We start from the raw sequence: 12788 nt of genomic DNA on the forward strand, positions 1-12788 counted from the left end.
GTATGTCCTATACTTCTGTAACCAATTACTTTGAAGCAACTTTCCATTAACGGTAATTAACTTTATTGCCATGCCCCATAACTCATTAAAAACTTCCTAGAGAGAACTAATGCAAGGGAGTTATTGAATAACACAAGGGAGTTACTGAAGGCAGTGGGAGGATTCCTCATTCTGAGAATATAACTGCATCCTTACTGTTTACAAGCAGTAAGTTCATGGCTTGAACTCTACCTCCAAAATGCAGTAACAAATGTGAATAAAAACCAGTATTTGAGTTTAAAGCTATTTTTGTTGGCAAGCTAACTGGAGAATTTAATTGCAAACATAAGACCATGATGAAGAAGAGAGCTACCTGTCATCAGCTAAAATGCATTACCTGATGTGTTAAACTCTAGTGTGAAATACACTAGTGTGAAAAAGTGGTCCTACTGATTTAAATGAAGCCATATATTCAAAGGGAAGGGGATTTTGCCCCCTCTTGCCCCTACTCAAAATATTTCCTGATACCAATGATGCTGGAAAAGCATAAAATGAAAAACAAAACAAAACAAAACAAAATAACAACAACAAACTCTCCCAAACCCCAACACCAAAAAACACAACCCAACTCAAATAATTCTATGCACTATCTCTGAAGCTCATGCTAGCAGCCAACAGCTTCACGGGTCATAAAATGCACCACAGCAATATCAACCATATGCATAAAGCATTAACTTCTATTAAAATGTCTGAGGTTTTAGCCTCTGTGCTAAAAATGTGGGGACCAGCTCTAAAGCAAAGCATTATTTTGAACCACAAAATCTGTAAGTTACCATCAGGCATATTCCAGGTATTACTTCAACTCATAAAACAGAGAAATTCAAAGTCAAGACTGGAATTTTTCCTGAGTTAACCCAAAAACAGCCAACAGCCAATTGCTACGAGGCAGATGCTCAAAGGTTAAGGGGGTAATTACACTGGTGATATTTCCACCATTGGAATTTGGTTCACTGTAAGTCATAAATTTAATATTCTCCTTAACCTGGAAGTCCACACTAAAAATTTATATTTTTACAATTTTAATAAAGAGCAATATTTAAAATTAATACTTTGAATTTTTTAATAGAAATATTTTAAGTCACTTGAGACACTGCTTCTCAATTCTTTATTCCAAGTAACTATTTCTTCTCTTAAATGCTCCAAAATTGCCCCTGTATCAGAAACGGTAAAAAAGTATAGTATGTAACATGAGAAAGATCACTGTCTACTTGCTAAAGTAGTTTTATTTTCTCAGCTCAAAGAGCTAAAGTAGCACTTTGAATTCTTGACCAACTTAATGTGCTGGACAGTACAGGAAAATCTGACCCAGAGCCACGATGCTTTTGCTGGAACAGTTTTGTCCACGAGTTATTAAACAGCTTAATTAGGTCTAGTACTTTGTATCAAAACAACTACCAAAGAGCTCCTTTTAAGGTCAAAATGGCTCCTTGTCAGTAAACACACAAATAGAAGGCAGAAATTCCCAGCTCCTTTGCTACTTTAGTTCTGATGCCTTAATTGTCAAACACCTCTCCATGTATTTAACTTCAAGCTCCTAAATAAGAAATGCTTCAGGTACTAAAATGTGAAAAATTATTTGCAGGATTCGGATGTGATCTAGGATCAACAAAAAATTTAAAATAATCATACAGAGGGAATGGATGAGGAAACATTGGAGAAAAGACAATGAATACAGATTAGCATTAAAGCCATATAGTTGAAAGAGATAATTTTTCTCAAGATGAGTAAGGTACTATGACAGAATTCCAAAGAAGAAAGAACATGAAGATTTTCCAACTTTAAAACACTCACTATCTCAATGGCTACGCAAGTCCCCAAAGGAGACTGGTAATTTTTTAGCCTTTGATTTAGAGTTCAACTGTTTCTCCTCTTGTCATGTCTCACCATCACAGATCAGTAAAGAACACGAGCTAACAAAAAAGGCAATTTTCTTTGAGATTTTCCTTTGGTTTAGAATTTATTTCCTTCCATGTCACTAAACCCTGCACTGGAAATCCTGCTCCACCCCTTTTTTACCAGGCACTTGAAATAAAAAGGGCTAAACAAAGTGCAAGGAAGAAGTTAGTATACAGTCTAGGTCCATGGTGAATCAGGGATTTTTACTGTGTTTTTCCGTTCCATTGCATATGTCTGTTAGAATAAGATCAATGAACAATGGCACCTTCATGTAGAACATCAGGTAGGAATATCCAAAGCACTGACTGTTTACTTTTGGTAATGAAAGGGTTGAGCAGAGTATTCAGCGTTGCTTGTGCTGGTATTTAGACCGGGTTCCACCACTCAGTTCTAAAAACCCTTGCATATATGAATAGATCCTCCTTCCCAATCTGCACTACCAGTTGCCAAAGACTTTTCTTCAATCTCTTCAAAATTTTAACTTTAAATCTGAAAAATCACAAACATCATGTGACTGCATTTTCAGAACACTATGGCCATAATGGATAATATTTTTAAATGTAGATGTAATTTTAAATGCATATAACTTCTTAGGAGTGGATATCACCAGAATTCTACAATAACCTGTTGTATCAATATATGCAGCCTGAATCCTATTATTAAAAACAGAGGGTTTGCTATGGGACACTCCTGAGTCATGCTAACACTACTGGCACACTGATGGAATTCAATACACTGTATCAATCTTGAGAACTTGTAATGTCACAGGAAGACAACTTCTTTTAACTACAGCCCCAATTAAGTGTCAACCTTTTTGTAACTGTAAGGGAACCTCAACAAAAGCTATAAAACAAAAAGAAAGCAAAAGGCAGAAAGCCAAGATTGCCCACACATTCTCACTACTTCCAATTGTCTGTGGTTTAGAAACCAGTTTAAGAAAGTGTACTTTGCAGCATGATCATCACAACAATGATTACATAGTTTAACAGCATCTGAAAAAAATAACATGCATATGGAACAGCCAGTTTTTACACATTATTAACTTTCCAGTTTAATTTAAAATGCAGTATATCTCCAAAGGCTATACTATAAATCACGGATTAAATACCTGCAGATTTCCTTATTCTGAAAATAAAAGAGCGCATGGGGTGAGAATTTGTAACAAAAAAGGAAAAAAAAAAAAAAGGTATGACTTAGATGTAGTGACAGGAAACAGGGCCCTTAAAGAACAGTGGTGGGAAGTGAGAACTTAAAGAGGAACAATAAAGGCCAAAAGAGATTTGATGAGGGATCAGAAGTAAAAGACCCAGGGAACTAGCCAGCCAGCTGCAAACAGCTTTTAAATCCTTTTGCATAATGCAGTCTGCCAAAGAGGCATCCCAAGAATAATACTGCATTTAGCACCCCACAGATATTAAAAATAGACTTTCTTTATAGCTAGCCTTTAAAGAAGTAAATAAAGTACAAATTCAATGATGACATTATTTCATTTGAATAATCTAAAAATTAAAATATCATTAAAACTATTTACCTTTAAATCACTAGATACATTTAGAAGGTTGACTTAATTAATTTCAGACAATTATTTGATAATAAGCATAGCAGAACGCATCCTTTGGGCTGCAAGATTTTTAGTAGATAGTTATCAATTTATGGCATAATGGGCTAAGTACGCAGGTTTTTTATTTCCACTGCAAATTTCTTTAACTTCATTATTGCACACTGGTATTTGCAGCCAAAGCTTTACTAGTACTTAGCTATTCGGTATTCTACTCAGCTATCTAGCTTCATGTTCCTCTCTTCCTATAACCATAATTCATCTTCCCAAAAAAAGATCTGAACGATGTGAGAAACAATAAACTCAGTGTCAGAAAAAAAACAAGTACAAAAGTAATTTCAAAACGTAGCTTTGAATTGAGAATTTAAATCCAACACAAGAGATTTACAAGTTTCAAGACTAATGGAGCATGAACCTGATCTTGTTTTACTGAAATTGGGGAAAATTTTGTAGTACACTTTACAAGGAGCAGGATCAAGCGTTCTGGGCTCCTTTTTTTCCTAAAATTAAAGAATGTTTTCACCAGCTCACTATAACCCACACACTTTGGTGTACAGTACACACAAATGACTCAAGCAAAAGATGCAGCATAAGGATTAAAATGTACATTTTGCCTGCACACAATGGCATCAGGCATGCTATGGGAAATCTGTAACCCACTACTGCATCTAACTAACGATTTACGTTTTAAAGGAATATATACAATTGACTAAGCAGAACACTCAGCATAAGGATTAAGACTTCTTACCCCATATTTACACTGGCGGGATGTTGCTCCATACTGGAAGCGACACTGCTCATCAGCATCATACACCTGACCTGGGGCCACAGCTGGGTAAAGAAAGTCACGCTTGGGAGGCTCATTATCAAGGCAAGTACCACGGCCCGAACTGTTCAACATAAAGGACCAAATCAATTAGGAATTCTACTGACTGTAAATCACCGTAATGATATCACGTATCTAGTTCTTACTTTTAACAGCACTGGGTGTCAAACAGATATGATGGCAATACACAAACAGTAGGATGATACACCCATAGTAAACAGAAAAAATAATCAGAGGGAATTAAGAGATTAAAATATTTTTCATCATTATTCTTAACATATTTATTTTAGATTGTGAAATAGATTTCATATGTTATCATTTTTAAAGTATGATAATTTCTGAGCCACACAAGACTGATTTTCATTTTTGTTTTAAGATTCCTATTTGTTTTCACTGAAGAATAGATACATTTAGTCATGGACTGAAAAATAAACAAATGAAGCAAATAAACGAAATCCAGTTTAAAACTCTTAGTGACCCTTTCGATCCTTCAAAAAGCTAAGTGCAATCTTACATATACACACAGCTCAACTGCTTTATCCCAAAGTAAAACACATTTAAATTCGAATATGACTATGTTTATAGATTTAGCACCTTAACATGCACATTCTCCTTCTGAGTGAACAAATTATTTACAGTAGTAAAAATTCTGCAGGATCTTTAAATGTAGCTGTATTACGGTGAATGAAAAAAAATCTGTATGGTTCCAAGATCTTTTCTGTTGTATTACTAATATTTTGTCTTTAAAATTTCATGTTAGAAGTAACATAATCACACTTGAAAACTTTAATATTTTCTTCTTTTATATTCAGTTTTGTTTGGTGGTTCGTGTTTTTTTTTCCAAAATATGCCCGTGTTCAACCACAATATTTTAATGTAGTAAAATAAATAACAAAGAAAGCTGAATGCAGAGTTCTGCTTAGAAAACTTCATACTTTGTTGAATATAATTATTCAGTTTTATTTAGTCAGCGTGCATAAAAGAGGACAGACGCTTTTTTACTTTCATTTCACATGTGAATAAGTGAGGATTTTTAAAGAATTCTTATGCCAACAAAATTTTTTTCCATCATTCCTACAAATTTTGCCAGCACTTATGGGTTTTTTTCCAAATCTTTTCCATGCACCTTGCCAAAAGAACATAATTTCAGAATTGAATGTTCTACACTTTTTTGGAGATCTCAAATTTTCTATACTTCTCATGTACAAATAAAAAAAGAGCAAAAAGCCTCCTTTAACTACATCTTTTATATTCTCATTTTAACCCTATTTTATTCAATTATTTGATGTACTAAAATAAATCCTTTGAAAAAAACAAACAACTGTAAACCATTTCAGAAGAAGGCAAAGAGCAACTAAGGTAATAACATAGTGAAAACAGAAAAGATTTTATTTGGTTACTAATCCAACGAAAAGTAGTCCAATTCACCCGCACATGCATGCACACACACCCCACAGCTGAAACCTACCTTTGAAATATCAACTGTGTGACTCTGGCATAAAAAATAGTGTGCTTGCCCTTTTATTCCTGTTTTAATTTTTGCACTACTTCATCTTTTCTAACAGCAGAAGCTGTGAAACTACCCTACATCCTTCTGAAATATTTCAGTGTTGTATTTTGCATGTATGAGGAGTATATGTTAATAATTCCAGTCTGAAAATAACTCAAACACAATCTGATTTTAATGCATTGTCCGGACTAAACTGCAGATAGGAACTTTGCTTAAACAAGCAGTGGGAAGTTTAGCATTTGACATCAGCTTGAGCTAGTATTGCATATGATGAGAACATTTACATAAATTCCACTACCACAGAGTCTGGTCTGAAAACTGCAGTCTGTAAACAGACAGACAAAGCCCAACATTTAGCAACACTCATTACTTTTGGTTACTCTTCCCATAGGCCTGTGTACCCCTTCACAGATTAGATTACAGAATTAGATCTAAATCTTCCACTGAACTTGTAAATTAAAACCTATACCTACTCCAAGAGATATAATTGCAGAAATGTAACTTAAAGTCTCTGCAGTAAATACAAAAATATGCCTCTTCTGCTCTAGTGACAGGATTTTATGCTGTTGGTAGTGATAAAAAGGTAAAAAATTAATACTAGGCTGTCACTCATTTGCTAGCTACATTAGATCACTACTTCTCACACTGAAAATTTGTTGCCTTCCTTCAGTTCTATCATTTCTCTTAATGAGTTGAACAACATTTACACTTTTTACAAACTTATTGTGAGAACTTCACACTGTACTATGTGAACTTAAGTATTTTGGAGAAGAAGTAACTTGTGTTGTAAAATACATTAATAAAAACAGGGCCTTTCCACTGGTAATGAAAGGTCTCACCAAAGCTGTGTAAGGGATGAATAAAGGCTGAGGACCACAGTCTTTCCAGACAACATCTACAGGACACAGGAATAGTGTCATATTCTTGAGTCTGTGTCCCTGTTGTTCTCCCTTTCTCTTCGATCAACCAAAGGAAAATCCAGATATTTGTGGAAAGCAACCTGCTAAATCTAGGAGAATGAACCAAATGGGTGCAAGATGAATAACTGTATCACAGCACTTCATAAACAGAGATCTAATAGTTACTATCAATCAGGCCTAAAACAGTCTTTTGTGTAGATGTGAAAAAGACAGCAGGAAGGAAAAGAATGCCGAAATATCTTAATCTCTGCAATTTTTGAGAATTTCAACTCACAATCGCTTCTGTGCTTTTTAATTTTATCTTCCATAGGAAGCATATAAAAAGAACCCTGCAGAGCGTTTACATGTTTGAATAGCGAGTGGATAAATCTTTAGTGTATGCAACAGAAATAATATGATGGCAGACTCATAGCTAAGACCTATTTACTCCACAAGATACTACTAGTACTCAAAGACATTGTTTTCCTAATTTCACATGAATTTCACGAGGACTTACGGGACATAGTGGGACTGGTTTCAATTATAAAATAGCTAAGCTTTATGTCACTTCATCCCAGTATTCCAGTGTAGTGTCTTGAGAGATAAACACACTACAATATAATTTAAACAGTGTTTTGATTTTGATATCACAGGATAGCAGATTAACCTTCAGTTTGGAAGGGTACCAAGGCTACTAGAGCATTCTCTGAAACCTTAAGATCTCAGATACGCTATCGCTGCCAAATGCTTGATCAAAACAACAGCAGCCAGGGATTCGGCATTAGAACCTTTACAGAATAAACGACGCAAAACTGCGGATCATCTCTTCTGTAACACATCCCCGTTTTAGCCAAGGCCAGTAAAGTGAAAAAGCAAAAACCATGGATGTCAGCCTTTTGGGATTTTTGCTCCTGTTCCCAAATATCTCAGCAAACTCTATACGCCCAAATATCTCAGCAACATAGATATCCTTCAATGGTTAAAGAAAATAGCCCAGAACACTAGCACTGAAAAACAGGTTTTGAATATTAGAGAACTGGCTCGTTCATCATCATCATCATCATCATCATCATCATCATCATCATCATCAATGTGGACTATAATGCAAGCTATGACCTACAATCATAAATGAGATTATAAATATTTGTAATTACCTGTTACAGCTAAGCAATCATATACATAAATACAGTACGCATAATAATTTATTTAAATCTGTTATCAAATTACCTATAAAAATATGTGTAAAGACAATAGTAACATTTATTAATTATAAAGACAGAGAATTTTATGCATACAGATACATATAAAACCATGAATATTTACATGCATGCATGTAACATTTGGATGCTAACAGAATCCTTACACCATATTGGTTACATACTTTTCCTGAGTGAAAAAACTCAGGATTTTCAGAAAGCATCAGGATATATTTCTGCACAGGTTACAAAAGCTGTTTAACTTGGTATTAATGAATAAACTCTGCAGATTGCTCAAGAGTCCACAGAAAACAACATAAATATTTGCAGAATCAGTGCATAAGTAATGGAAGTATGATTTGGAGTAGTATGTTTAAAATTAAAACGAAACAGAATGGAATTACTAAATGAAAACATTCTTGAACATTAGGAAATTACCACTCACTCCCTTGACACATTCTACTTCTTCCAATCTTTTATGCAAGGCTGGCTCTGTGTCTTACATTCTATTTAACAGCAAAGACTCTTTAATTTTGCACATATTTTGATAATACTCTATTTTTCTGTTGAGATTGAGAGACTACTATTGGTAGCAGATAACGTGCTGTTTCTCTAATGCATGCTTTCCTCCACAATATGGTCGTGTTCCAAAGCGTTCTTTTATTCATTTGAATAATTATCCAGAAGCCATATTAGGAAAATCTATTGGTCAATCTGTCAAAATCATCCACCTACCAAAATCTATTGCTATCTGTCCCTGAGAACTTCCAAGATATTAAACTATCAAATACTGGGCTGGATAAAAATACTTGTTCTATATTGATTTCATCAAACATTGTACAAATATGTTAATGGGAATCTGCTGCAAATTCTTCCCTTTACAATTTCATTAAATTTAAATAACCCAAGAGGCATACAAACAGTAATATGTGCAGAGTGAACAGTCACAAACATATATCCAGCCCATGATTACAGAAGCTCTTGGGTCTTTTTAAAGAGATGGCCTCTGAAGCAAAACACAACTTGCAAAGTTTCAGAAATCTACAGTAATTTGGGACACGTTTTTTGATTAATTAGCTGTTAGCTAAAAATAAAAAATTCTAGTAAACTTTAAAGAAAAACCAAACAAATTATAATCTGAAGTGTAGGTCAACAGATAATACTGAATGTAGATTTTCTGAAATGATTTATAGAGAGACGAGATTTTGACATGATTGATGTGACCTAGTCTTGGCTTGTACTTTTTTATTAAGTTAATTTAGATTTCTGGAGTACCAGGGATCAATCAGACATAGACAGCATATGAGACATATATAAATGTATCCTATATTTATCTTGTATATCCACTTGTATGTTCAAGATTCTTAGGTAGACAATACCAGGGCCCAAACATTGCATGATGTTTTTATATTGTCTACATGGGCTTGCCTGGACTAATGTACTTTAGGCTCCATTCCAGAGTTAGAAAGGTGTAATCTCAGATCTCAGTCCTGCTATATGGCAATCCTAGAGACTCTCCAAGATTTTCCTGTGATAGATCTTACATACTCAAATAGTTTAAAATCTCTTAGTTGTTCACCATTCATCTTCAAATGACAATCCAGCCTTTGAAAGGCAGACTTGGCCACCTGGCTGTTTCTAACACCTTCTCCTATCCAACACTGACAAGATTAACAAACTATGATCTCAGAAATCACCCAGATTCTGTTATTACAAACATAAAAGTATTTTAAGAAAGAATTTTAAGCAGAACGTTCTCTTCCTTATGTCTAGGTATCTTGGATGGGTCTATAGGCACACTATATAAACATGCTGGATATAATGAAACTTGCATGTTACATATTTATATAGGTATACACACATGCTGCACAGAACAAAATTCATACTCTTCGGTTTTCAGTCACAAATAGTATTCTTAGGCTTGGTTCATTTCTCCTACAGAGAGATATTAAGGGTTTCTACTCCTCTCACAGGAATCTTGGTTCTCTGACACAGCTTTCAACCCTTCAATTCTCCGTGAGTATTTCTGCATTTAATTCCATAAAAAGTTAGTGAAATTCTAAGCCACTGTAAAGCACCTATGAAAAAGTCAGTTGATAATCAGTCAATCTTCCACTGCAATATAAAGCTTGACAGACAACAGCTACTATGTGCTAGAAGGAATGTTTTTCCCAGAAAAAAAAATATTTTCTTTGGCCATTTCAGAGCCCGTGCTGGCTGGCCACCCTTCTTGAGAGTTTTGATAGATCTATTAGCAATGCATAGCTTTACTTTGCCTACTGTCATCCTCTGAGCCATATTCAGCCTCTAGCCACCCATCCCACAAAATAAAATGCTTTCCCAACTAGTGCCTGACTGCACTGATACCTTCCAAGTGATACTTAATTGTTAATCCTCAGTAGCCTCACTCTGGAAAATTTATTTTAGGCTGTAGTTTTAAGGAAATCTTGAAGAAGAGAAGAATGAAGGTGAGGCTCTACTCTGAGTGTCACCAGGATGACTTATGTTTCAAAATGCTTCTGCCCAATGATAACAGATAATGTGGAATCTACACTGCAAAATGCTACATGGTGCAAAACTGCTGGAGCAAGTAATGACCCAACCTGGTGAATTGCTAAATCCACGTTAATCTACTTTGCCATATAATACTACGAACACATAATGAGCTTCTGGTGCAAATCATTCCAGCTGCATTACCCTGGTATCATCACAGCTCCTTCCAACTTGTATCCAGATCTAAGCCAATAAATGTAAAAGTTGTTGTGGTATGTATTAGAGACTCATGGCATTATGTTTCTGCTTGGGTATGTGCATTTCATCCCATCATATTCTATCTTTCTTGTTAGACATAGCTACATTAATCATAACTAGCCATAATCATTCAGCACCAAAAAAAACCCCAACTTGTCTACCTTGTCTGCAGCCTACTGTGTCCTGTCTCCACTTTTTTACCTTTCTTGAGAAAAAAAAAATGGAAAGAAAGCAGGCAGAAACACCTGGAGACACAGAGGACATTTTGAAGCTTTGCCATTAAAGCACTAAATCAGCATTTCCTCATCTGTTGCTAAGTTATGAAGATGTATTAGGAAAAAAAACAGAATCATTTTTCCTGTCTGGATGCAGACTGTTCTGCTCTTATAGAAGCAGCCAGGGAATTGCTACAATATGAAATTTGCTACTCCTCTTCCTCACTGATCTTTACCTGCAACAGAAAACCGCTTGCTCTGAAAGCTATTCTGCTTTAAGGAGAGGTTTCCTGCCAATGTAGCTCTGCTAACAGCTTCCTGTTGTCATTGAGGAAATGACAGGAAAATTTAGGGAAAACTAGAACTGGTGAAAATAACCTTGCAGTTTTACAGACTACTCTACTTTATAAAATAATAAAACAAGTATTTTCAGAAAAAAAAAAATCAATTCATTTCTAGGATATTTGGACCACAAACAATAGGAAGCATAGTTTTATAATAAACAGATCATGTTGGAGAAATCTGACATCTTAGAAAACAGACTGCAAAATTAGTAGATGGAGAAGTTATGTTTGGCTCAGTACATTATTTAAACACAGTGTCCTACACAAATGGAAAATCTATTCATAACTGCAATGCATAAAATACTGTTTATCCAAGGTGACTTTGAAAAAAATATCTACATTCTGGGTTACAAAAATACAGCTAAAATATTATAAAAGATAATTTATTACTGACACTGCTATGTGTAGATTTTTGTTTTACTCTAGCTCAAGTACCACTTTGTATCTTCAGTAATGATTTTTTAATGAAATTCACAGATGGTAGTAATTCAAGTAAGGCTGCAAACACTGGCAATAATAGAGCAGTATCTCAGAAAACCTGAAGAGATTAGAACTATGGGAACAGATTCACCAGAGTACTATCCTGACTTTATGCTAATATAATTACAGATTCACTGGCATCCCACAGACTTAAAAATAAAACTTAATGATGAATCAAATGTAGGGAATGGAAGAGAACAATTGAGATGCTGACAGGAAATAATAAAATTAATTTTTAAATTAAACACAAAGTAGAAATGCCAAAGCTAAAAATGTTTTTAACTGGCATTAAAAAATTTGGAAGATAACTGCATTTGTATCAGGTGAAGAAACAAGAAAGTTAGTTCAGGCTGAAATTTAAAACAATGTAGGAACATTATGAACAAATGTTCAGTTCTATTACAGCGTAACACAAGCCACAGAATTTACATTTTTTTTCTCTAAACCCATAAATAACAAATGACTTCTTAGCTATCTGTTGAATTATGTCTTCATCAACAGACAACTTATTTTCAGGACAATTAAGGGATCAAAATGGAGTTCAGAGGAGAGAAACAAAGAAGAGCAGAACTGTAGCAGCAAGAAACAAATCCCCAAATGCTACAAGAGAACACCTGAACTCTAAGCTTACAATCAGATCTACTAAGCTGTGAAATTGCTCAGAAGAGATACAAAAACCATATTTTTTGTCATAGTTGAAATTAGGCTGCATGACATACTAGAAAGACTACTAATGGGAACAGCATTGAATGAACACAAATGATTGGTAATGAGATTAAACTATCCCATGTAATTTTTTTAGCAATAGTAGAAACTAATTTTTTTTAATAATGGTAGAAATTTTTTTTATATATAATGGTAGAAATGAATACATAACTCTGCTGAGGAAATCAATTTATATTGTGAGAAATCTGTATATATGTAAGGATGACTTATTCACTGTGCTTTAGTTCAGACATTCATCTTAAATGCTCCCAATACATAAAATTGGGTGGGTGCACAGTTCAGTGGGGTGATACAAAATGCTTTAACCTGATACAGTAACTGAAGAGAAGTTTGGTTTTTACTCTGAGC

The 12788-nt window shown here is 34.6% G+C and overlaps 1 protein-coding gene across 1 annotated transcript in view; it reads right to left on the reverse strand.

The window, feature by feature from the left end:
• LOC103773745 (A disintegrin and metalloproteinase with thrombospondin motifs 6-like) overlaps positions 1-12788 on the reverse strand; it is a gene marked incomplete at its 3' end in the record, with an annotated part of 81313 nt that overhangs the window by 6141 nt on the left and 62384 nt on the right. Inside the window, exon 10 of the mRNA XM_008941126.1 lies at positions 4242-4383. Coding sequence (XP_008939374.1) covers positions 4242-4383 — 142 coding nt within the window. The remainder of the gene's footprint in view (positions 1-4241; positions 4384-12788) is intronic.

Source organism: Merops nubicus, unplaced genomic scaffold (genome assembly GCF_000691845.1).
Source record: "Merops nubicus isolate BGI_N331 unplaced genomic scaffold, ASM69184v1 scaffold9710, whole genome shotgun sequence".
Classification (NCBI taxonomy): Eukaryota; Metazoa; Chordata; class Aves; order Coraciiformes; family Meropidae; genus Merops; species Merops nubicus.